Consider the following 26,821-nt stretch of genomic DNA (forward strand, 5'->3'; position numbering starts at 1 on the left):
ACTGAAATATTTCTAAAGGAAAATAAGATTGAACAAATACAAAACTTGACAGCTTTCTCATTCACCTGGGCTTTTCCTAGCAAGGATTCAATTTCTTTGTTATGTTCTATGGCAGTGTCAAAGGACTGTATGAAGTTAGACACAACAAGATCCACAATCTTCTTAGTGGTCTTATATTTCTCATGGATTATCTTCAGTAAACCACACTTCTTCACAGTACCTACAATAAGATAAATTTGTATGCAAGTTTACATTGGTCTACGCTCCAGTTTTGCTCATTATGGGCAAAATTATTAAAAAGGTGGCCAGGAGTGGAGAATAGTACAGGACGTATAACAAAAAAATACACTGACAGGAGAAGCCAAACATTCAGATCAAAATTGTTTTGTCATAACAATGTACTTCATAAAACAGAAAGTAAGCAAATACAACCACTTCAATGTCAGGCAAGCAAGTTAAAAGTTCAGGGTGATCACGTGTTTGTTCTTTTGTGTTGTGAAAATTGAATAAAAAGTATAAGGCAAAAAAAAAAGTTCAGGGTGATCACATGGCAAGCCTCCATAACAAAAACAGTAAGACATCATACAGGGAAACGTCAAGAGCTGTATAAACATAGGAAACTGCCATATGCGGAGTCCGGCCAGTGCAGTATTGTCTATACTGACTGGAGGCAGCTCTCCCAAGATTTCAGAAAGGTACTTTCTGAGCCCTTGCTAAGATGTCAGAGATTGAACCTCGGGTCTTCTGCATGCAAAACAGATGCCCTACCACTGTAAGAGGGGACATCTTACAGCAGAGAGAGCTCACGTGTAGTCACCCATCCAAATGCAAACCCAAGCAAACCCTGCTTAACCAAGGGGACGATTATCACCCACTACCACAAGATCGGCTTAATTTCACAGCGGCCTTGCCTTCAAGTCTACCAACCTCAGTACTCTCTACTCCAACTGGGACTGTATCTCCAATGCCACTTGCCAACACCTTTCTGAACTCTCCTCAGATCCCCCTTCTTTTAAACTGATGACTGAACACAGAAACTTCTGCATACAAAGGCATGTTCTCTACTGCTGAGCAATGGCCCTTTTTAATTACTGTCCAGTGCACTACTGTGAAAAAAATAGCTGCTTCCTATAATTATAAAAGAGAGCCAGCGTGGTGTAGTGGTTAGAGTGCTGGACTAGGACCGGGGAGAACCGAGTTAAAATCCCCATTCAGCCATAAAATTAGCTGGGTGACTCTGGGCCAGTCACTTCCCTCTTAGCCTAACCTACTTCACAGGGTTGTTGTGAGGAGAAACCTAAGTATGTAGTACACCGCTCTGGGCTCTTTGGAGGAAGAGCAGGATATAAAATGTATAAATAAATAAATTATGAGGGCAGACATTTTTTTCTCCAGCAAATGCCTCGGGGAAAGAATGGAACGTCATGACATTGCTTTCTTCCTCGGAGCACTGTGGGGTGAGGAGAAAGGTGGCATTTGAAAGCATCACCGCTGCAGCTATCCAGAAAGCAACATTTCCAGTTGCACTATATTGTTGGAGGCGGATATCAAAGTAACTGTGATGCCCTTGTGCGACAACCAGAGCACAGCTGCCACTTCCTGTATAACCCCCTTATTGTTATTAGCAAGCTGAGAATATGATTCAACTCTGCTATACACTCCTACGGCCCTTTTAAATTCAGAGTGCTTTATAATTCATAGCTCCCAAAGCATCCTCACAACCACTCTATGGTTTGGTCTCCGGGTGTGATCTGAGGACACATGATGCAGCCACTCTGCTGAAGCGAAGCATTCTAGGTCTGCTCTGTGCCTAGAGGAGGAGATCACCTGGGAAACCTGAGTATGGCACCTTGAGCTCCACAATGGGCGAAAAGTGATTTACAAATTATGATAATTTCCTTTTTTAAAATAAGGAAGTGCAACTGAATATTAATACCTTGTCTAAAATAATCTAGTACATTCATTACGTTAATCCAACTTGCTCATCTCCAAATCCACCACTCTATTTGGCTGAACTTGCAACCCAAACAGATCAACAGGGCTACTCAGCCCTTGTCTAGATGTAAAACTGACAAAAATGGAAACCTAAGACCTTTTTCTCCTTTACAGATTTCACATTGAGTATTTTCTATAAAACACTAATTTAGAACATGGTAAAATCTATTTGAACTAAATCTGGCCTTATTCCAAGACGTAAACAATCAAGAAACCAGTAAGTGGACCTTATTCATCAAACTAAACAAAAAACAGTTGCTGGCACTAATGAGTTATAGTTAAAAGCCTTAACAGGCTTTCAATGCAGAACCTCCAGACCAGCAGTAGTACCGTATTTTACGGACTTTAAGACGCTACGGACTATAAGATGCACCTTAATTTTAATCCAGTTTTTCAGAGTTTTAACATATTAAACTGTTAAAACGTATAAGATGCACCTGAATTTGGGCGGATATTTTTTGAGGAAAAAAGTGAGTCTTATAGTCCATAAAATATGTAACATTTCACTTTATTGAAATGGAACAAGTTGCTATATAGAGCTCAGTTGGCTTGTTCGAACAACACAAAATTGAAATGGTAAATAAAGGGGAAATTTTTAACTCCGCAGTTTTAAAAGGTTTTTCTACCACGGGCTTTTCACAGATTGTGCTATACACACAAAGTTCAGAACGTTTTCAGGCTTATGGTGCATCTATTCAAAAATTAGTTCAGATTATGCTCTACTATATCAATACTGATCTTCTGATCCAAAATCGTGCAGATCTTACTGACTTAAATGCATATATTCCAACAACAATATTGTACTGAATGCACTTCTACGTTTTGATTTATTCAATTTCAATCAACTATCCTGGACAATCATGCCATACAGTTAGATGAGTACTTGTTCACACTGAAATTGGTGCAAATTACAGTTTGCACCTATGCAGTTAGTTTCATCGAGTTCAATGGATTTCAGCACACTTAACACTGAATGGGATTAGGCTGTTATTTTCATATAGTGCCTTTAAATAATTGTACAAAGCTTCTCTTTTTGTAGTTGCGGGAGTCATACTCAGTCCAATTCTATGCTTGTTCACTGTTCATTACTCAAAATGAGCAAGAATAAACTCAAGAACCCAAGGGCGGTACAAACAAGCTGGGGCAGTGAGGGCTCAAGAACCCGAGGGCAGGTTCCTGCACTCACCATTAAAAGCCCCACAATATGGGCAAGTGTTTTTTTTCCTGCACTTTTCAGAGACTTTTTTTTTCAAGCCTCGTTTCTGGAGGTAGGTCAAGCCAGGTCTCTTCAGATAATCCAGAAATTGTTTACGTTCTTCAAAGGTCAGCATGATACGGCAACAAGTCTTGCAAATCATCTTAAACAGAAACAGAAAATATGTCAAATTAGTGTGATGAGGTTTGATGCATATTTAAAGAACATTTAGTATTATATGGTTGTTTGGGTTTGGAACGTTATCTGGGCAAGAAGAGGTTAATACCTGCTGGCAGAAGCCTGCTGGAGAGGGGGAGAAGAGGATACCATCTTCCCCAGGGTGTGAGACTGGGGTGCCTGCCTGGCTACCTCTTCTCTTTTGCCCTCCCTGGTTGCCATCTGCCTACCCGCAGGACTGCTTGTGGAGAGGCTTTGCAGGACTGGGGCTTTAAGGGTGACCGGGCAGTTCTTCCTGGTTCCACCTGCTGAGTTTGCTGCTCAGCCTATATAGGAAGACTGCCAGTGGCGGCGGGGTCGCCACCAAAGGGGCGACACCAAAGGGGGTCGCCCCTTTGGGGGAGCCACTTCAGGGGAGAAACGAGGGTGAGGGCTGGACACTTTGTCCAACCATTTGTATAGAGGGAGGCATTCAATAGTGGGGCTTCTGTTTAATCAGTTTTAAGTTGTGCTGAGGTTGGGTTGAAGTTGCAATGTGTGTGGGTTTGTCTGCAGATGGGGAGGCAGGGAGTGCCTTCGTTGAATGTGGGACAGCTATTCCGGTGGTGGTGGGGAATATGAAGAAAAGTTGGCAGGTCAGCAGGCTATTCCAGGGGAAGGATGGTCAGAAATCTAATAGCTGTTCCTCTTTCCGGCTGTTCTGCCAGCTCTTTGACCTCGGGGAGCACTGCCAACATCCCACATAACCTTACCTTGCTCCTCTGCAATGCCAGGTTGGTCCAAAATAAATCTGAACTCATCCATGATTTGATCATGGATGAAGGGGCCGACCTGATGTGTATTACTGAGACTTGGTTGGGGGAGGCTAGTGGCCCAGTTTGGTCCCAGTTTCTTCCTCCAGGATATTCTGTAGAGGAGCAGGTGAGGGGACGTGGGCGGGGAGGTGGAGTGGCTATGGTCTATAAGGATAACATCTCCCTTACCAGGGTATCAGACCATATTGAATGTGTGTACTTGAGTTTGGGGACCAGGGATAGATTGAGACTTCTGTTGGTGTACCGATCGCCCCGCTGCCCAACGGAATCCCTTACTGAGCTCACAGACTTGGTCGCGGAACTTGCATTGCATTCTCACAGACTTTTGGTGCTGGGGGACTTCAATGTTCATTTTGGGACCAATTTGTCTGGGGCAGCTCAGGAGTTCATAGTGGCCATGACGACTATGGGCCTATCCCAAGCGGTCTCTGGATCGACGCATATTGCAGGTCACACACTTGATTTGGTCTTTAATTCTGATCAGGGTGGTGTTCGTGGGTGGGGACTCCTATGATCTCCCCGTTGTCATGGACGGACCACCATCTGGTTAAGGTTGAACTTACAACCGCTTTCCACTTTTGCAGGGGCAAGGGGCCTATTAGGATGGTCCGCCTGAAGAGGTTACTGGATCCGGTAGGATTCCAAGAAGCCTTGGAGGAATTTAATGTTGGCTCTGCTGGTGATCCTGTTCATGCCCTGGTTGAGAACTGGAACAACTTGCTCACCAGGGCAGTAGACACGATTGCTCCTAAGCGTCCCCTCCAACTTGCTTCAAAATTGGCCCCTTGGCTTATGGAAGATCTACAGGGGCTGAAGTGGCAAGGTAGGCGACTGGAGCACAAGTGGAGAAAAACTCGACTCGAATCCGACAGATTGCGACATGGAGCACATTAAAAGATCTATGCTCAGGCGATATGTGCGGCAAAGAAGCGGTTATTTTCTGCCTGTATTGCCTCTGCAAGTTCACGTCCGGCGGAGCTGTTCAGGGTTGTGAGGGGACTAGTATCTGCCCCCTTTCCCTTGAACCAGAATTTGGAAGCATCAGTTACCTGCTGTGGTGTGTTTAATGAATTTTTCACAGACAAAATCTCTCTGATTTGGGCCGACTTAGATGGAGACTCCACAATTAATTTGATGTCTGAACTGGAGGTGTCCGACAACTTCTCTTATACGATTCGACTGGATCAATTTCAGTTTGTGACTCTTGATGATGTGAACAAGCTGCTTGGAGCAGTGAGGCCTACCACTTGTCCTCTTGACCCTTGTCCAACATGGCTTGTTTGAACTAGCAGGGAGACTGTTGTAGGCGGCCTGGTAGAAATCATAAATGCTTCTCTGAGGGAGGGCAGGATGCCTCCTTGTCTTGAGGCAATTATTAGACCTCTTCTAAAGAAGCCTGCGTTAGATCCCTCAGAGTTAAGCAATTATAGGCCTGTTTCCAATCTCCCATGGCTGGGCAAGGTAACTGAGAGGGTGGTGACTTCTCAGCTCCAGGTGGTCCTGGAGGAAACTGATTATCTGGACCCATTTCAAACTGGCTTTTGAGCGGGCTATGGGGTGGAGACTGCCTTGGTCGGCCTGATGGATGATCTCCAATTGGCAATGGACAGAGGAAGTGTGACTCTGTTGGTCCTCTTGGATCTCTCTCTTACCTGAGAGAAACTTCCATTCTATGCAGTGAGTCTAATTTCTGAGTCAATTCACAGAGCCTTGGGCTCAATAGGAGTACATCGATGCTAAGCATTATTATTTGTAAGATTATTTTATGCAAAGTATACTGTTCTGTGCTTAAAATATTTTACAAAACCAATCTAGACTGGTGTTTTATGAGTACAAAATTAATGAAGTGTTCCTCAAACACTCATATGTATGTGGCAACAGACTTAGTTTGGTTTGCACCATTTCCTTATGTGGATTGCTAACTGGTTGAAGGACAGGAAACAGAGGGTAGGAATAAAGCGACAGTTTTCACAATGGAGGGAAGTAGGAAGTGGGGACCCCTGGAAATCAGTACTGTTTTTTAATTGATTCATAAATGATCTAGTTGGGGTAAGAGCAAAGTGGCCAGATTTGCAGATGACAAACTATTTAGGGTAGTAAAATCCAAAACAAATTGTGAGGAGCTCCAAAAGGATCTCTCCAAACTGGGTGAGTGGGCAACAAAATGGCAAATGCAGTTAAATGTTGGCAAGTGTAACGTGATGCACATTTGGACAAAAAACCCAACCAACTTCACATATGCACTGATGGGGTCTGAACTGTCTGTGACTGACCAGGAGAGAGATCTTGGGGTCGTGGTGGATAGTTTATTGAAAGTGTCGACTAAGTGCGCGGCAGCTATGAAAAACGCCAATTCCATGCTAGGGATTGTTAGGAAGGGGACTGAAAATAAAAATGCTAATATTATAATGCCCTTATACAACTCTATGGTGCAGCCACATTTGGTGTACTGCATACAGTTCTGGTCACTGTATCTTAAGGAGAACATTGTAGAATTGGAAAAGGTTCAGAAGAGGCCAACCAAGATGATCAGGGGCCTGGAGCACCTTCCTTATGAGGATCTGGGGCTTTTTAGTTTGAAAAAGAGGCGACTACGGGGAGACATGATGGACGTGTATAAAATTATGCATGGAGTAGAGAGAGAAGTTTTTTTTTCTCCCTCTCACAACACTAGAACCGGGGTCATCACATGAAAGCCTAGGAAATTTAGGACCAACAAAAGGAAGTACCTTTCCACACAGCACATAATTAATCTATGGAATTCTCTGCCATGGGATGTGGTGATGGCTATTAACTTGGATAGGTTTAAAAGGGGCTTGGACAAACTCATGGAAGACAAGTCTATCAATGGCTACTAGTCTGGTGGCTGTGGGCCACCTTCAGCCTCAGCGGCAAGAAGCCTCTGAATATCACTTGCAGGGGAGCAACAGCAAGAGAGAGAGCATGCCCTCACCTCTTGCCTGTGGGGTTCTCAGAGGCATCTGTTGGGCTACTGTGTGAAACAGGATGGTGGACTAGATAGACCTTGGGCCTGATCCAGCATGGTCTTTCTTATGGACACATGTCATGTGAAAGACTCTTTTCCCTCACCTCGTTTTTTCTGTCTTCAACATTAAATGCAATTTTACCTGCAAAATGCCTATCACAGCTTTGAAGTATCCCACATGGAAACAAGGCAACTCCAGGTCGATATAGCCATAATGTCCCAAACACTCTGCCAGGTTTTTTCCACAAGTTTCACATGGACGGTCCTTTTCACTTGTACCCTTGGGAACAAAGATTCAAAAGTAATAAAAATAAAAAGATGAGAAATCACGACAATTTGTCAAGCTGCTACTAGACTAAGCTGAAAGCCCAAGTTAGCTGGAAGTACAGAAAAGATTTCAGGCATGGGCAATTTATGACACTATTCCCCTTTGTATTGTTTGTGGGATTCAATAGAACATGGATAATCCCAGAGTTTAGTGTAACCAGTCATGGAAGCAAAATATTAATAGTAAAGTACTAAGAGCTGAGTAGTACGCAGGGAAATGAAAAAAACAATGCAAATCTATCTATATATTACATTATATCAGTGGCGGTGCATGCAGCGAAAAAGAGATTTTGGTCTGTACGCATTGCGATTACAGGTTCGCACTCAATGGAGCCATCCCGGATTGTGAGGAGTTTCTGCTCCTTTGGTTTGGTTTCTGCTCCTTCTACCTCAAATCCATCCCCGGTCATTCTGCTGTGATGCTTTTGATGGGTTCTTTGCGAATAAGATCTCCTGTATTCGGGCTGACTTGGACTCCACTACTTCTGCAAGTTCTATGGAGGAGATGCCCAGTAATCCCTCTTGCAGTATTAGATTGGATCAGTTTCAATATGGGACTCCTGAGGAAGTGGACAAGCTGCTTGGGGCGGTGAGGCCTACCACCTGTTCTCTGGATCCTTGCCAAACTTGGCTGCTCTTATCTAGTAGAGAGATTGTTGGAGGTGGTCTAGTTAATATCATAAATACATCGCTGAGGGAGGGTAGGGTGCCACTTTGTCTGAAGGAGGCAATGGTTAGGCCACTTCTAAAGAAGCCTTCCCTGAACCCCTTAGCGATGGATAGTTACAGGCCAATCTCCAATCTCCCTTGATTGAGCAAGGTAGGGTGGTGGCCGACCAGCTCCAGGCAGTCTTGGAGGAAACTGATTATCTAGACCCATTTCACACTGACTTTAGGGCTGGCTATGGGGTTGAGACAGCCTTGGTCGGTCTGATGGATGACCTTTACCGTGGAATAGACAGAGGGAGTGTGACTCTGCTGGTTCTTCTGGATCTCTCGGCAGTGTTTGATACCATCAACCATGGTATCCTTCTGGATCACCCAGGGGAGTTGGGAATATGGGGCACTGTTTTTCAGTGGTTCTGCTCCTACCTCTCGAGTAGATTCCAGATGGTGGAGCTTGGTGACAGTTGCTCCTCAAAAAGGGAGCTGTTATATCAAGTCCCCCAGGGCTCCATTTTTTTCACCAAAGCTTTTTAATATCTACATGAAACCGCTGGGTGAGGTCATCAGGAGATTTGGTGCTGGGTGTTATCAGTATGCCGATGACACCCAAATCTACTCCTTTTCATCTTCAGGAAATGGCACTCATTCTCTAAATGCCTGCCTACAGGCAGTAATGGGCTGAATGAGGGATAACAAATTGGAGCTGAATCCAAGCTAGATGGAGGTGCTCATTGTGGGGCTTCAAATCTGAGGGGTGAGTTAGATCTTCCTGTGCTGGATGGGGTTGCACTCCCGCAGAAGGATCAGGTGCGCAGCTTGGGAGTACTCCTGGACCCAGGCCTCTCCCTGGAATCTCAGGTGGAGACCATGGCCAGGAGTGCTTTCTATAAGCTTCAGCTGATTCGACAGCTGCGCTCATTCCTTGAAGAAGATTACCTCAAAACAGTTGTGCATCAGCCGGTAACCTCCCAGCTTGAATATCGCAATGTGCTCTATGTGGGGCTGCCTTTGTATGTAGTACGGAAACTTCAGTTAGTTCAGAATACAGCAGCCAGATTGGTCTCTGAGGCAAACCGGAGAGACCATATTATGCCTGTTCTGAAACAGTTACACTTGGTGCCGATAAGTTTCCGGGCAAAATACAAAGAGCTGGTTATTACTTTTCAAGCTCTGAACGCCTTAGGTCTGAGTTATCTTAAAGAGTGCCTTCTTCTGCATGATCCCCACTGCATGTTAAGGTCATCTAAGGAGGCCTGTCTCCAGTTACCACAGGTTCGTCTGGTGGCGACCCAGAGACGGGCCTTCTCTGTAGCTGCTCCTGGGCTGTGGAATGCACTCGTGGCTGAAATCCGAAATTCGAGATTATTATTATTATCTATATATATATGTATTTCTCCTGGGTGTGCCCAGGAGAAATGCGTCCCGGCAGCCCAGCTGATTGGCTGGACTGCGGGGGCGCCTGATTGGTCCTGGCGGCACACCCAGGAGAACCAGCGGGCCAGGAGTGTGGGCGGCCATGGTGGCCGCGGAGCCGAGGCGGCAGCGGCGGGCCCGGGTGGAGCTGAGCCAGCGGCTGGCGGGCCCGGCTGCGGAGGCCCGGCCGCGGAGGCAAGGCAGCGGGCCAGGCGGCGGCAGGCCCGCTTGAGGCACAGATGCTCTGTGCCCGGGCCCACTAGTTAATTCAATTTCTATACCGCCCTTCCAAAATGGCTCAGGGCAGTTTACACAGAAATAATGAATAAATAAGATGGATCCCTGTCCCCAAAGGGCTCAAATTCTTAAAAAAACCACACACACATAAGATAGACACCAGCAACAGTCACTGGAGGTACTGTGCTGGGGGTGGATAGGGCCAGTTACTCTCCCCCTGCTCAATAAAGAGAATCATTATTACTGTCCTTCAGCAGAGCCCTTAAGAACTATCTCTTTGGCCTGGCCTTCCAGGGTTTTAAATGATTGAAAACCGGTTTTAACTTTGTTTTAAATAGTTGCCCGGAATCTCCAGGGTGTTTTAGCTGTTGAATTGTTTAATTGGTATTATTTTGTTTTTATAGTTCTGATTTTAACTGTTAATTTGTTTTAATTGTTTTTACCTTGTTGTAAACCGCTCTGAGCCATTTTGGAAGGACGGTATATAAAAATTAAATTAAATTAAATTAAATTAAAATAAAATAAATAAATAATAACCCCCAGTGAGGCACTACTTTGGCGTGGTTGTGGGGCTTGCGTGCTCTGAGGAAGGTGAGAGCCATGCCAGAGGTCCAACCATACTGGACAGGTCTCACCAGAGAAGCCAGACGAAGAGTACCTCTCCCATCAACAATATGGTGAGACATAACTTTAATAAATCTATACCGGATCGGTCGTCGCCCAGGTCAACAAGGACCGCGACAGGTGCTATAGTCCCTGGACATCTGGTGGCAAGTGGGCAACAGGACTCAGGATCTTCAGTTGAGCAACCAGGGCTGGAGACTGCAAGGTTACTGGAAGAAACATCGCTTAACTGAAAAAAATATACGAAAAATGCCAACAAGGAAATAATGATCTGCTGTTACAAGTCTAATCCAACTAGAAGAGGTTATTTAGGCTAGAAGACCAGAGAAGATTCATAATAAGAAATAAAGTATTCACAGCAGTTGAGCTGGAAGAACTGCAAAGAGCAACACAGGCTCAAGATATGGAAGAATTACCACCAACTGAAGCAGTTGCTCAGGCACAGGTGGAGGAGGTGTTGGAAATAGAGGATGCCACTGTTGCTGAACTGTTTCAAAATCAAAACCAGGCAACCTCCCCTTTGCCTTCACCTCAAAAATCCAAATGCCGTTTAACAGAAAAGCAACAAGAACTAAAGCAAAAAATAACTGAGCACATGAACCAAACAACCACCAGGGTTCGACTTCCGGCTCTCAAAACAGTTGCCAAAAAACAACTTGCTCAGGCATTAAAAGATGTCAATGCTGCACCTGCAGAAATAACAACCAATAATTTGCAAGAAACAAACCAACTAATGTACCGTGCAGCAACAACAACAACACAAGAGCTCGGATATAAGATCAGTGCACCTGTCAAAAAAGAAAGCAGTACATCACCTAAATGGAAGATTAGAAAATAAAATCTCCAGGTTTAGATCAGATGCTAGTAAATTGAAAGATATGAAGGACAAGAAGCTGAAGAATGAAAACACCAAACAGTAGCTGATCCAAAAATACCACCTAGATTCAAGGACAATTAGAGAAGACCTGGAAATAATAAAGCAGCAAATAACAGCAGTGTCAAAGAAGATTAGCAGATACAAAGCCAGAATTACACAACACAGGCAGAATCTCCAATTCCAGTCGAATCAGAGACATTTCCACCAAAGCATAGAAGGAAAAACTGTACAAAATGTAGAAACACCGAATAGAAGAAACAGTGCAATTCTGGGGGAAATTATGGGACAATCCAATAGATTATAATAAAAAAGCTAGCTGGGTGAAAGAGGTCGAAAAATGTAACCAACAAATGCAAGATCTAATAATAACACCAGAATTAATCAGTGAAAGAGCAAAGAACATTAAAAATTGGACTGTACCAGGCGACGACGAACTGCATGGCTTTTGGCTTAAACAGCTAACAAGCCTCTATAAACAACTATCAAAACAGTTCCATCACATTTTGCAAGGAGGTGATATTGAACAATGGCTAACAACTGGGAAAACTCATCTCATCATGAAAGACCCAGCAAAAGGTGCAGTTCCAAGTAATTATAGACCGATAACCTGCCTGCCAACCATGTTCAAATTGACCTCTCCTCTGAACCTCCTCAAACCATGTTCAAAGCAGATGAAGTGATGCAACACTTATTAACTAACAAACAGCTTCCAGTTGAACAGAAAGGAAATTGCCCAAACACCAGAGGCACAAAAGATCAGCTGCTGATTGACAAAATGATTTTAGAAAATTGCAAGAGAAGAAAAACAAATCTAAGTGTTGCATGGATTGACTACAAGAAAGCCTTCAACTCACTGCCTCACACATGGATATTAAAATGTTTAGAAACTGGTGTCAGCAAAAACATTCAGATATTTATAAAAAAGCAATGAGCATGTGGAGTACACAGTTAACAATCAATGGCGAGACACTTGGACAGGTCAGCATTAGAAGAGGTATTTTCCAAGGGGACTCACTATCCCCTCTGTTGTTTGTAATCGCCATGACCCCACTTTCACAAATACTAAACAGAACAGGCCTCAGATACCAAACATCTAAAACATCAAGTAAAATAAACTATCTGCTGTACATGGACGATCTGAAGTTGTCTGGAAAGTCTCAATCAGAAATCTAATCACTGCTAAACACTGTCCGTATATTCAGTAGCAATATAGCAATGGAGTCTGAACTAGACAAGTGTGATGCATTAATAATGAACAGAGGGAAAATAACACAAACAGAAGGAATAGAACTGCCCGATGGAAGCAACATCAAGAACCTGGACAAGAAAAAACATTACAAATACTTGGGCATTCTCTAGGCTGATAACATTGCACACACTGAAGTTAAAAGAAAAATTGGAAGTGAATACATCAGGAGAGTTAGAAAAATCCTAAAGTCCAAATTCAATGGCAGGAACACAATACAAGCCATAAAGACCTGGGCTATACCTATTCTCAGATACACTGCAGGAATAATAGACTGGACCCAGGCAGAGCTAGAGACGCTAGATCGTAAGACCAGGAAAATCATGACCATCAATCATGCTCTGCACCCCCGCAGTGATGTAGATAGACTATACCTCCCTCGCAGCTCAGGTGGAAGAGGAATGCTGCAAGTCCATCAAACAGTAGAGGAGGAGAAAAGAGGCCTTGAAGAATATATCAAGGACAGTGAAGAAGATGCACTTCAAATGGTCAATAAGGAGAAACTATTCAACACCAATGAAAGAAAGCAGGCCTACAAGAAAGAACAAGTCAAGAACCGAGCAGAAAAATGGAAAAAGAAGCCACTGCATGGTCAATATTTGCACAATATAAGTGGAAAATCAGACATCACCAAGACCTGGCAATGGCTTAAGAATGGCAGCTTGAAGAAAGAAACTGAGGGCTTAATACTGGCTGCACAAGAACAGGCACTAAGAACAAATGCAATAAGAACAAAAGTCAAAAAGTCAACAACAAACAGCAAGTGCCGCCTTTGTAAAGAAGCAGATGAAACAGTGGACCACCTAATCAGCTGTTGTAAAAAGATGGCACAGACTGACTACAAACAAAGGCATGACAAGGTAGCAGGGATGATACACTGGAACATCTGCAAAAAAGACAAGCTACCTGTAGCCAAAAATTGGTGGGACCATAAAATTGAAAAAGTTGAAGAGAATGAAGATGTAAAAATATTATGGGACTTCCGACTACAAACAGACAAACATCTGCCACACAATATACCAGATATAACTGTAGTCGAGAAGAAAGAAAAACAAGTTAAAATAATCGACATAGCAATACCAGGGGACAGCAGAATAGAAGAAAAAGAAATAGAAAAAAACACAAAATACTTAAGCATACTTGCTTTGGCTTATTCTTCTTGCCATCCCCTCCCTCCGTCTTTCCCTCCATTTGCTTTTGGCTCATTTATTAATACGTCAGAATGAGCACCCAGTCTCTCCCTGCTCTCTCTCAGCTTTTCGGCTCATTCACTAAAAGTCAAGACTGGGCTTACGCTCCCCCTCCCTCCTCCGCTCATGCTGTGACCCTTGACTAGGAGCTTGCTACAATTTGTTTTTCATTTTGGGCCAGGAACAGAGAGATAAGACAGACCATTGTCAAGGAGACAGGGTTTGCCAGCAGCCTTAAGCAGAGAATGAGCTTGGTTTTAGGACTGCTTGCATTTTAGGAAGTGAAAATTAATTTCAGTTGCTAAGAGTTAATTACAAACTGCTCTGTACTTGAAACATTAACCTACGCTATAATGAAACATTGATTGACTGATTGATTGATTGAATGCTTAATTGCTGAGATGTAACCATAGCCTTAATAAAGCTTTCAAAACTTTAATCGTGTGTGACATGTCTTTCTCCCCCTTCCCTCCTGATTGCCCATGACCTCAGAACTGAACCAGGAATAGCCTCTGCTGGCTCAAGTTGGGAGGGGCACCGCAGCCTGCTCACAACACTTTCTAACTGCCCTGCCACAGTTCCATGCACATCTCTAATACAGATCGGCTTAACTGGTGCAATGGTACAGAACATTCATGAGCTTTCTAACTCTTTGGGGAACAAAACTATCAGGCTTTTTGCTGAATTAAAGGTCATACAGAAATAGCCCTGCAGGGCATACTGAGCACTGGAAAGTCCCAGATGGTAGAGAAGCCATATAACAAGTTTTATAGAGGCAAGATGGCTCAAGGAGGGAAATAGAGTTGGCAAATAGGATTGAAGCAGGAATCCAAGGAAAGGGAAGCTGAAGAAGGTCAACTTGACAGCTCAGGAGTAAAGTACCTGAGAGAATTTCACATATAGACTTAGACCTGCCAATTCTTTAGCTGTAGCTCCAGTTCACTATAGGAATGGAATGTTTATTTCGGTCATTGATCAGACAAAAATACAACATAATAGATATGTAGTAACCTCCAGCAATCATGATTCTGCCAGTACTTTCTTGCAAAAACACCATTCACAATATTCATTCATTCATTCATTCATTCGATTTCTATACCACTCTTCCAAAAAATGGCTCAGGGAAGTTTATAACAATATATAGTACAGTTGACACTCATCATTTTACCAATTGCTTCCTTACATAGCTTGCAATGTGGCAAAATTTTGCCACCTTGGTGAAAACATTAATATCACTGTCAGACAAAAGGAGACACACATAAAAGGTCGATGGCCCACCTGGGAATCTAGACAAAATAGGTGACAAAAGTGCTAGCCAAATATCTCTATAAAATAAACAGTGTAGGAACATATGATCAATTGTTACAACCGCTCCTGACTGTCATGGGCATAACCTTTGAGCAAAAGGAATACCAAGATAGTGTCCCTCTAAGAGAGCTGAGGGCAGCACATTCAAGTGTGCCAAGGCAAATGCCCTCCTCGATTTGGCACGAACAAGCTCATGAAAATATTTAGTTGGTCTATGAGGGTGAGTTGCACTACCTAAGAAAGGTAAATGTCTGACTCAGACCCTGTCTTCCTGAATCACTATGTCCCAAATCCGCTGCCTAATTATCTCCTTGGTTTTTATTATCCCTAATAAGACCAACATGGGGATACTTAGCCCATAACTTTTTAATTTCCTCTCAACTCCCTCTTTCCATGTTGATGCAAAGTTGTCCTTCTTAGCCTGCTTGACCAAGATTTAATTTCAAATCATAAGAGATCTTTGCATCCCAGACATGTGCTTCAATTGGTACTAACCCCATTTCCAGCCTTAACACTGAGTTGGGCATCCCTCTTGGCATCCCAAGGATTGTTCTAATAAATTTGATTTGTACCAACTCTAGGGGGCAGAAATCCTTAAAATTGCTCAGCTGGGTTCCATATAGTAGTTGGGCTAAAAATTTCCCTTTGAAGACTTGAATTGCAGCAGGGACATAACACCTCCCTTCCCGAAAAAGAATCTGAGCACCATCGCACTCTTTTGTGCCTCTTGTGTAACATGGAGATGTGCTCTCCAATAACCATTAAATTCGAAAACCACGCCTAAATACTTATAGAGCTTGACTTGTTCTATATCTTGGCCATCAATTTGCCACTTATGCTGCACAAATTTCTTCTGGAACACCATAATTTTAGTCTTCAGATAGTTAATTTCTAGTTCTTCCTCTTGGCAGTATGTAGCAAATTTTTGAAGGGCACTGTGCAAACCTGTCTCTATAAAGAACAGAATTGCTGTGTCATCTGCATACAGCAGCGCTGGAACCGGTTGCTGGCCTAATTTTGGAGAATGGAAATCTGACTCTAATAGAATGTATCAATGAGTTCATATAAAAAATGAGGAGGAAAGAGGCCAACTCTGTCTCACTCCACACTGAGCAAGTATCCTCTGTGCTAAATTGCCCCAGGTACTATATCTCACCATATACCAGTTGTTATCATGTAGCATATGTATAAGGGCCAAGAAGCGACAGTCTATGGAAGAGACCTCCAATTTCTTCCATAGTCTGTCCCTAGCTATTGAATCAAACATCACTTTAAAATCCACGAATGCTACCAACAGAGCACCCTTTGGCTGGGCACAGTATTTGTCGATCAGATGTTACATAATCAAGCACTGATCTACCATAGAGAGCCCTTCTCTGAACCCTGCCTGTTCTTCAGTAATTACCCCCTCATTGTCCATGCACTCTCTAAGCTTACCACACAAATGTCTTGCATAGAGTTTTCCAACAGCACTTAGCAGACTTTATTGGATGGCAATTTGCAGGATTTGTTTTCACGCCCTTTTTAAAGAGAAGAAGAATAAGTGCCAAGCTCCATTCCTCTGGGGCTTTCCCAGTACAGTCAATGGTTGTAAAAAGTGCTGCTAGAAACGGATCCCACCAAACAGCATTGGTTTTTTATCAGTTCCACAGAGGTATGGCCATAACCAAGAGCCTTCCCACTTTTCAACTGGGCTGTCAGTCCCTTCATTTCTGAGATTGTAACCACTATATATTTCAGCTTCTGTGATTTTCAGATTTTACCCAGTTCCCCCCTCAAAAGGTAGATATCAGTTGAAATGGTCAAATAAAATTATTGATTGATTGATTGATCACATTTATATACCACCCAAACTTTCGTCTTTGTAGACAAAAATTATAGAACCAGGGACCATTATCCTCCAACTATAGCATAGGCCACATGCAAGAAAATGATTTGCAAATTCAGTTTACACTTGCAAATTCAGTTTGCAAAAACAGTTTGCAATTATAAACTGCCCAGAGATGTGAGTTTTGGGCAGTATGGAAATTTGTTAAATAAATAAATAAATAAAATAGAAGTGAAAAACTGATTCGCAAATGGTCTTACCATTCGATGATCCAGTACACCATAGAGTAGAGGAGAGTGATTGTTATCTTGACTGTATAGGTTTTTACTAACCACCTGGATGTGAGCCTGCTGACGCATCTCTTCTGGAGACTTCATCCCAAAGCAGATGTGGCTTCTAGAATAGAAAGCATAAAGAACATCACAAAACTAAGAATACTCTTGATTATAGGTTTGAAGTCACACCTGTTGCAAAATATGGTGATCCACCTATTCAGGTGAGACACATCAAGAAGCCAGTGTGCCAAACCTCTGTATTTACACTGTGGCCTTCTAGGCACAATTCAGGATGCTGGCCTTCACTCATAAAGTCCAAAGTGCTCTGGACCCAACAAATCACCTTCTTCCCTATATCTGATTGCAAAGCTCAGCCAAATGTCTCCTCTTATGACTAGTGTATAATCTGATAACTTATTTGGGCTGGCCTTCAAAGTCTAGGCATAAACCAGAAAGCAGTTTGTTAAATAACATTTTTACTTTTCTTAGTGCTTTACTACCTTTTCCCACCTTAGTAATAAACAAGCCCTCTGCTCAGTAAAGCAGCTCACATTATGACATCACTTTAGCTTAGTATTGCCCTCTATAATCTATCTGTGTGTATGTGCGTGTGTGTGGTGGGTGGGTTAAAGGAGGCTTTACCCCCAGGGAAAGATGGAATCACTCGAAAGGCATAGCACCGAGAAATTGGTAGAGCAGGAAATCCCAGAACACACTCAAAGTTATACAGTGATAAAGCAACATAGCTGAAACGATTTTCTGATCTTTTAACCACATATTATTACATCACAGAAGTTTCTATATCAGTAACTAATAAGCAATATTTTCCCATTAGATAGCATTCCAAAAAATTATTAATTGTTACAGATATAGGCATTTCTGAAGCGCAAGCATAGACAGAAGAGTGTTATTACCAACTCCTTCAATATTCATTCACATTCTTTCACATATGCTGCTCTGTGATATATTGATCTATCTCACGGGCACCATGTAGCGAAAGTTGAAGTCTTTTATTTCAGTAGAAGCGGAGACCACCAACAGTCTGAGATTTTTTTCTGATTTGTCTTTTGTTTTAAGAATTTCGTATTGTAAACCTTATTGAGCATATTAGCACAAGGTGGGAGGTGTGTACAACACAACGAAAAATGAGAATGCTTTTTGAACCGCTTTAGTCTGGCTGGATCGCACATCGAAAGAGATTTCTCATGCCTGCTCTTAATATGTGGCGCCCCAAATCGTCTCCCAGCCAGGTCATGTAATGGCAGGACCTGACTGAGCGCCCCGCAGAGGTCCCCAACCTTGGGTCCTTGGCTGGGGATGATGGGAGTTGTAGTCCAGCAGCTTCTGAGACCCTAGGTTGGGGATCCCTCCGCAAGGATTTCCGCGAGGCAGGCAACCCCCTCACCAAGCCCCTTCCCTTTCGGAGCCCCTCTGCTCCCTCCCTTACATCTTTTTCGCCACATCCGTCTCGCGGAACTGCTCCTTCACCATGGTGACGGCGTCGGTTAACCCCCCGCCCCACGGAGGAGCGGGGGGAGCAGAGAAAGCCAACGGCTACAGCTCCCCACGTGTCCCCAGACTCTCAAGCTCAGCCAACGCTTTGCGGTCCGAGCCGCTCTCGCAAAGCCAACACAGCCGGCGCCAGACACATACGTGATGACGACGGAATAAGCACAAAGCAGGTCGCTCAGAGACCGAAGCCTGAACAACTGCTGCTTGCAGCGCCACCTGCAGACTCGGGGGCGCAAGGAAACGAAGGAAGAGCTGGTGGTCATAGAGGAAACGGAAGAAAGCACACAAGTTGAACTTCCGGTATGGAATAGAACGAGGCCATTGTAGTATCCCTTCTCCCTATCCATCAACCAGTGGCACACTGTAGGGTTTCCCGACAGGCGAGTGTGTTATTCTCCCCTACCACATCAGATTTCAATACTTCCTCCTCCTCTTTCTTTCCGCTACTTCAGCGGAAGCAGATGGTAAGAAGTGAGAATGCTTTCTTAGCCAAAAGGCCGAGAAGCCTTCCAATGGCGGAAGGGTAGTGTTGCTCTAGGCCTTAGTATCTCTATGACGGAAGTTCTGGAAAGAGTTGAAGGGTCACGAAGGACGGCCGTGAGATGGTGTTCCTCTTGGTGCTGCGGCTGGTTGTAACTGAGGCTTCAGTTCGGGACTGTATTTATTCTTTGAAATAAATCCGAAACTAAACATGCCTAGTATATATCACTAAGAATTTGGTCTCTTTTTGAAAAGTACTATTTGTGAAGCTAAAAGGAGAGAGAGAGGGAGAGATGAGCGCTCCCTCATCTTGTAACCTCCACCCTGCTCTATTTAGATTATTGCTCCGAATTGAGCCTGCTTGCCCGATTTTCCAATCCTCACCGTCCCTCAGCCTCACGTGATTACCCCGTGGGTTGTATTTGAACTTGCAAATAAAGGGCATGTGGAAGTGCAGTTTGGAAATTGATCCTTCGCAATTTTCTTCAGGGGCAGTCGCGAGGCCATCTATTTCCCTCTTGCGGACATAAGGAAGTCTCTATGGTATCTGTCTTGAAGGCCTCTCTGGCTTCCACATCTCTATCTCTTTTGCGCGCGGATCCCGCCCTCTTGCCTTTTAGCCCGCCTCTTTTGCTTCTGCGCGCCGGTATATGATTGGCTGCTGAAGAGCCTTTCCTTCTTTTAGCCTTTCTCTGCTTGGGGAGCAGCGGCCAAGATGGTGAGTTGCTTTTGCTTTCCTCGAGTAACTTTTCAGATGTCTTCAATCTGTCCTCGTCTGGTGCCATCCTTTGTCCTAAGTGCTTGAGGACTGCTGGCATCCCTTTAAGCAGTCTCGCTGATTGTTTTAGATCGATTATTGGGAAGCAGGGAAACACTTAAGGAATGCTGTTCTCGTTTTGAAGGTAGTTCCCCCAGCCGCCCCGTATATCCCTTTGGCCTAGTCTACACATGCACCGAAAGTGGTGGCGGGCTAGACTGAAATGTTCTGTTTCTTCGCCCTGTCCTAAAATACATATTTTCTTCCAGAGTTTCAAGAGCAGTCAGTAGCTACTCATTTTGTTTTCTCCTGGCAAAGTGTAGGGTTTAAGTTAGTAGTTGAAAATGTGTACCCCTTGCTGATTTAGCAAGCAAATACAAATGGAGCATTTAGGATTTTTGTTTTAATTGTAGAATGACACGGTAACCATCAGAACAAGGAAGTTCATGACAAACAGGCTACTTCAGCGGAAGCAGATGGTAAGAAAGTGCTGCAATGCTTTTGTTTAGCTTGCAGTGTTAATCTAAGTTGTGATTATTGGGTTTGTGTATGTTTATAAAGTTTTCCATGATGAAATTTTTTAATGAAGTGTTTTTTTGGTTGTGTTAATTAACAGTATGATTTTTTAAAAGTTACATAGCATGAGTATGTTCTATTTGCTCCTGTTTTAATAGTTTGAGGTATCAATGAGGTGTATTATATCATCATATAATATATCTCATCTGAGGTATAATTTATATGTATAGGTGGGGCTGTTTCTAAAGCTAACATTTTGACATAATATTGCAAGGCTGGGAGTATATTCTATATAGCTGTAGAAAGCTGAAAGGGCAGATTTATTTTGCTGGTGTTCCGTGTGTATGAAAGAGAGTTACTCAAATTCATCTCAATCGGATAAATGTTTAAAAGCATAAATATCCTGTATTGGTGTTTGTTGGTGGTGTTCAGTCTAAATAAACTGTTGTATTAACAATTTGTAAAAAGCATACTTGAGCAAATTTTTTGGCCCATTGAACTTACCACCAAACCAGAGCTTCTACTCGTAGCTACAAGTATGATCTTAAAATCAAGATCTGAAATGTCCTCTAAAGCACAAGGATAGAATAGATGGTAGACTAAAGAAATGTTGTCTTGCAAACCATAGCAATAAAACCTTTTTATTTTACTACTATTGCAATAATAGCTGTTTTTCCTGAGTTGTCAAAAAGTTCACACTTCATCCCACTATGATGCAGGCCTCTCTCTTGCTTGCTGCCATCACTACTGCGTGCAGGAGCAACCTGAGCACAATTGTGTGTGTTTGGGTTTTGATTCATGTTAAATTCTCTCAGGTGGATACATTTTAAGCTCTAATATATGTTGGGCATGGTGTAAACTAATCAATGGGGAGTAAATTGTATGACATTTCATTCCTTGTAAAGTGTTTGCTGCTTTTGTAACTTTTGTAAATATTGTATCTGTAGGTGATTGATGTTCTTCATCCTGGAAAGGCCACAGTCCCCAAAACCGAAATCCGTGAAAAACTGGCCAAAATGTACAAGACGACACCAGATGTCATTTTTGTCTTTGGCTTCAGGACTCACTTTGGTGGTGGGAAGACAACAGGGTTTGGCATGATTTATGATTCCCTGGACTATGCAAAGAAGAATGAACCAAAGCATAGACTGGCCAGGGTAGGTGTCTTGATTTGTTTACCTGGTACAGAGAATAGCGTGGGCATACTACTACCTGTTTGATTGACCAAGGTTTTTTAACTGTTTGAGAAAACAAAGCAGCTCTGCTCTTGTTGCTCTGTATTTGATTTATAGCTTAAGCTATTCAGATACAAGCTGTATTTATATAAAACCCCTTTTGAGAACTTTGAAAAGCAGTATATAAATATTTGTAGTAGTATTGGCTCATCATGGTTGAGTAGATCTGGTTCTTAATAGCTACATTTCTACCCCACCTTCCTCTGCAGAGTTCAGGGCAGGGTACAAGTTTCCTCTCTTCCCTCCCTATGTGTCATTCTCCTAACAAGTCTGTTCTGTAGATTGGGCTGTGAGGGAGAGTGACTGACCCAAAGTCACTTAGTGGCAGTTATTCCCTGTACCAGGGGTAAGTAGCCTTGGCTCTGCAGCTGTTGAACTACAACTCCCATCATTCTCCGCCATAATACATTGGGAGTCATAATTCAACAATAGCTGAAGTGCCAAAGCTGTCTATCCCTGATCTATGCAATGCTAGTTCTTAGTTGAGTATCTTTATAAAATGGAATAATCTCATGTACCCCATAATCTTGTGAGTTCCTGTGAGGAAAAGTGGAAATACACATGTAAGGCATTAAAAAGGCAGATATTGCCAGTGCGGGTGCTTTTTGTAGTGTATTGCATGCATACAGTTATTGGATAAATACATCACAACCATTATCAAGGATTAATTGCTGGTATGTGTTTGTAAATGTTTCCGTATGATTGGTAAGTCAAAGGATTTAGTACTCTGTGCTTGTCTTTTACTAGCATGGCTTGTATGAAAAGAAAAAGACTTCTAGAAAACAGCGCAAAGAGCGTAAGAACAGGATGAAGAAAGTCAGGGGAACGGCCAAAGCAAACGTTGGGGCTGGCAAGAAGGTAAGATCGGTCCACCAAAGCTTAGCTGTGCACATCACTGTTAACTTGTCAGTGGTTAGTTGGCAAAATAACTTTTCTTTTTCTTTCTTCCTCCACCTTTTACTTCTGGATCACAGAAGGTAACTCTGGGATGCTGTGTAGTTCTTAGCTCCCTCAAGTAGTTCTGTTTTGTGCACCTTGTTACTATTTCTAGATAACAAAGTGAAAAGAGACCTCTGTTCACCTCAAAAGTCTTCCTCCTCTAAAGATGGAATAGTGTTGGAGTATGTCTTTCTTGCCATGCAGCAGTAGTTCTCTCCTTACCCTGCCACACCTTTCAAATAGAACAGACTAATGACAACTAAAGAGGCTTGAAAAAAGTAGTTCTCTCCAGTGAGGTGGTTAACCGGGGCGGCAGCGGGGAAGACAACTTAAAAATACTCTGTGTTGGCAATACTTCGAGCATTCGAGTTGAATGCAAGTTTTGCTTAACAAATAACAGCGTAGAAAGCAGACTGTGCTTTAACTTAGCATGGTTGAAATGGGCTTTCAAGCATTTTTGGTTACTTTAGAAGGATGGGTCGTGGGGTTAAACCCTTTTCACATGTAAATATAAGGAATGCTTTGAATCAAGTAGTAATTTTTGCTTTCACCTTTCTTTCCTACTTTCTTGGAATTCTTGTTGATCAGAAATGAAGTGTCTAGCAGGTACAGAGAATAAGCATGGGTGTGATTGCATGAATTATGCATCACTTGCTTGACTTCTCATGCTCTGTTTATTTGTCTGTGTGCTTTTGCTTTGAAACAGAGTTCCCCTGCCTTTGTGTACATTTAGTTTCAAGGATAAAATATTGTGCCAAAAAATTGGGCAGGCTTGACTTGGTTGGAAAAGTATTGTGCCATTTCTTTACATAGAACTCTTTTTAAGTTGTGGGTTGGACTGCATTGAGGACATAAGCATGGCCTTAAGTCTCCAAAACATGTGTGGCATATTATGCAGTAATATGCAGCAGCCACCTTGAAAGTTCCCTGCTTATGGCTAACCATATACTGAGGAAAACCTATAAAGCTGTCCCACTAGATATCTGTGCCCTTATATGGAGTGGGAAGAGTTTGTTCTCTCAAAAGATGAGCTGGCAAACCTATAGGTAAAACACATTCCCTGCTTTTGTATTTAACTTCTCAGAAATACATCCAAATGGTATGCACTCCTTATATGCAATCACCTGTAGTTGCCTGAAAGCAATTGCTTGTGCCCCCCCCCAACCCCCCCCCCCAGCTTTTAAGCTCTGTAATTAGACAAAGGGCACTTCTTTTATCTCGATGGATGGCTGGTTCAGGTGGGAGATTGTGCTGGTGCATTTGGAGTTGTCTACATGAATACAGTTTACTCTTATTGTGAAGGTACAGGTATATAATAAACTTGTAGTCTTCAACATCTTTTTGAAACAAAATGAGAATTAGTAGCATCTGCTTTGAAATAATTAATACAGAGTACCTTTACTATCCCATGCTTCGTGAGATAGTGATGGCAGAAAGTGAAACCTTGGATTCTGCTCATCTGCCATAAAGGCTGATAACTGAGTTGGCACTGCGACTGGTCGTGTTTCCCTTCTGTCCTGTATTCTGGTGGTGGTAAACCACCTTGGCAAGCGTGCCACAAGTCAAATATGAGACACGCACACTGCTCCTATGCCTTAGCTTGATTTTTGCTTATAATCTATGAGAGCTAGTCTTGCAGTAATGAGCCTAAATTGTCCCCCTTGCTAAGCAAAGTTCACGATGGTTTGCATTTGGATGGGTGACTACATGTGAATATCTGCTGTAAGATGTTCCTCTTAGGGCATGGGACCATAGCTCAGTGGTAGAGCATCTGCTTGCATGCAGAAGGTCTCAAGTTCAATCCTTGGCATCTGTAGGTAGGGCTGGGAAGGATAGCTGCCTGGAATCTTGGAAAAGCATCTGCCAGTCAGCGTTGACAATACTGAGCTAAATGGACCTGTGGTCTGACTCTGTGTAAGGCACCTCCTTATGTTTGCCTCTAGCATACAGAGCTAGGAAGCAATGCAGAACTAGGGCACTAGGCAGAAATGTTCTTTATTGGCATTGCCATAAAGAAGTCCACAAACCCTCTTGGTGCTGCCTAGGCATGCCACAAATTTCTGCTGCGGTTTCTAAACTCTGTATCAAATACCTGAAATGTTTAAATCCTATAACTGACTTAGTGCAACACTTAGCCGTTGTTTAAAGTGTGCTCATCCATCAAATGTCTCGGTTGTCAGATGTTAGCCCCAATAGGGGCTAAACAGTGCCTGCTTTTACCTAGTTTACAAGAACTTTTCTAATATCAATAACTTGCAAGCAACACATTCTTAATCTTGGCAACTTGCTGCTCAAAGCATTCACAGCCATTGTGGTCTTCTAAGCCATCTGTGACAGTTTTCTATTTAGCTTCAAGACCCTCCTGCATCTTGACTCTTTCCCATCAAATCCAGTGATGCTCATCACTGCACTGTGGTCTGTCATGGCCCACACCTAACAGACGGAGCTTAACATAACTACTATTGGAAGTCTGGTAATAAGATCAGAAACCTGATTTTTTTAGCCATCTAAGGAGCTGACCAAGATTGATGCTGTGGATTTGCAAGGTGCTGCCTTTAACTCTACTAGACGCCACTGGTTTCCAGTCATAAGGCTAGCTGGCCTAAAACAATTTTTGTTTTTTTAAAAGGAAATGTTACAGATGTACTGACAGACTTTTCTTTTCTTGCAGTGAGCCAGCTAGTGGATTTAACAGGTACAACAATCTCAAATTGTTCATTGCTTGGCAGGCTATTTACTGCAGTCTGCCTCCTAGCTAACACTTCTCTCATAATCTGATGTTGGTGCTTGTCCCAGTGACTGCCATCAAGAATTGTTTCAGGGAGTTCCTTTGGCTTGTTTTGAAACACGATTCTGCTGTCACTGTCTTTTGGTTGCTGGTAACATTTAGCTTGTTGACTTTGTGCCATTTGTGTAATATGGAGCTCAGCAGCCCCTAATCCAGCCCTTGGAAGGAAGGAATGGGGGCAGAGCATGCAAAGCTGAAGTGCACCCCCCCTCCCAAAGTCCTCGGTAGAGGCTTACTTCACATAGGTCGGTTTGGCCGGTTTGAGTTTGGCACACAACAGAAGGGTTAATGTCTCTATGCTAGTCTCTTAGATATGCTTAAAATATTGGGGTGGGGTGTTTTTTTTGGCTTTATAGGTGGGAAACTAACTTGACTGCACATGTGAGACTGACACTTTTTTCTTTGCTTTACAGAAAAACTAACTTATCCTGGCCTGAAATCTATGAAGATTACACTGACTTATCAGCAGTTCTTCAAATAAATTCTATACAAAAAAACAACTTGAATTACTCAGTTTTGTGCATTTACAAAAGAAGCTTTCATTTTCCAGAACTTCTCTCCCTCACCCCCCGGCTCTGCTTTCTCCCTGGTTCCTGTCTTCTTCAACTTGGTATATCCACCACCATGAATGGTTTCCTCGAGTGCCTGCATCTAGGACACTGCTACTTTTCTATTGTGCTGTTTGGCTATTCTGTCTCCCCGATTAGCCTTCCTGGCACTCTTCTCCTTCTCCCACAATAGTGTAAAGCTGTCTGCAACTTAAGCACTATGAAGATTCTTCAGTGTGCCCTCTCCAATTAGCTTTGATTCCCTGCCTGTACTCACCCTTTTCCGGAAGCCTCATTCTCCAGCTTCCCCGTTCTCAAGTTTGTTTTTCAGTCTGTTGCTACTTGACATTCTTCTTTCAATCTCCTTGCCTTTAGGCTACTTATCCCATAGCTTCCATATGTCCCAGGAGCCTGCCTAGTCCATGGTTGTTGCCTGTGCAGGTTTAATCCCAGTTGAGCAACGTTACCTTCTGTCAGTTTGGCAGCAGACATTGATAGGATCTTGATAGATCTGACCTAGGAGGATGGATTAAGGGACACCCTGCCTCCTAGGGAACACTGTTGCTTTACAACAATGTAAAGCAACCAATGTAAAGCAGTCTGTCTATGTGGTCACTAAGTGTCGACACCAACTTGATGGCACTTGAATCAATCAAAAGCAACCTTGTTGCTTTACAGAACAAGCCAGAAGAAGAGCAAGGCAGAATTATAACAGTTGGTCTGCTTTCACTTATGTCTACTGGGGACCAGAGCAGGCTTCTCAGCCATCTTTTCCCCAGCTTATCTATAAACCACCATAAAGCAGTGCCTCTAACCCCCTCATATGCTCCAGAAGGATACTATGGTTGATATTATCAAAAGCCGCTGAGAGGTCCAAAAGGACCAAC

At 43.0% G+C, this 26,821-nt stretch overlaps 2 protein-coding genes across 7 annotated transcripts in view; one reads left to right on the plus strand and one right to left on the minus strand.

Annotated features, from left to right (window-relative positions):
• The window catches only part of POLR3A (RNA polymerase III subunit A), an 82,435-nt gene extending 62,829 nt beyond the window's left edge, over positions 1-19,606 (minus strand). Inside the window, exons 1-5 of one of the 3 annotated variants that reach the window (XM_053307541.1) lie at positions 18,607-19,606; positions 17,145-17,280; positions 7,311-7,448; positions 3,182-3,353; positions 66-220 (exon numbers count right to left, since the gene is read on the minus strand). In XM_053307541.1, the coding sequence (XP_053163516.1) occupies positions 66-220; positions 3,182-3,353; positions 7,311-7,448; positions 17,145-17,280; positions 18,607-18,650 (645 nt within the window). In that variant the 5' untranslated portion in view covers positions 18,651-19,606. The other 2 variants (XM_053307542.1, XM_053307543.1) reach the window with 2 other exon arrangements.
• RPS24 (ribosomal protein S24) lies at positions 18,949-25,886 on the plus strand. Of its 4 annotated transcripts, none has more exons than XM_053307548.1 (7): positions 18,949-18,971; positions 20,322-20,387; positions 21,372-21,581; positions 22,407-22,517; positions 23,187-23,204; positions 25,270-25,293; positions 25,800-25,886. In XM_053307548.1, the coding sequence occupies exons 2-5, from the start codon at positions 20,355-20,357 to the stop codon at positions 23,190-23,192; spliced, it is 360 nt and encodes a 119-aa protein (XP_053163523.1). In that variant the 5' UTR covers positions 18,949-18,971; positions 20,322-20,354; the 3' UTR covers positions 23,193-23,204; positions 25,270-25,293; positions 25,800-25,886. The 4 variants fall into 4 exon arrangements, with proteins under 4 accessions (XP_053163523.1, XP_053163520.1, XP_053163519.1 ...); XM_053307545.1 differs by lacking the exon at positions 18,949-18,971 and adding an exon at positions 19,115-19,135; XM_053307544.1 differs by lacking the exon at positions 18,949-18,971 and adding an exon at positions 19,738-19,869.
• The last annotated feature ends 935 nt before the right edge of the window (positions 25,887-26,821 follow it).

The sequence above is a fragment of the Hemicordylus capensis genome, chromosome 3 (assembly GCF_027244095.1).
Source record: "Hemicordylus capensis ecotype Gifberg chromosome 3, rHemCap1.1.pri, whole genome shotgun sequence".
NCBI lineage: Eukaryota > Metazoa > Chordata > Lepidosauria > Squamata > Cordylidae > Hemicordylus > Hemicordylus capensis.

Bases quoted from the DNA above. Each gene is read 5' to 3' on its own strand.
- RPS24 (XM_053307545.1), top strand. The intron at 20,388-21,371 runs GTAAGAAAGTGC...TTGTATCTGTAG, and splicing joins TACTTCAGCGGAAGCAGATG to GTGATTGATGTTCTTCATCC. The intron at 21,582-22,406 runs GTAGGTGTCTTG...GTCTTTTACTAG, and splicing joins CAAAGCATAGACTGGCCAGG to CATGGCTTGTATGAAAAGAA.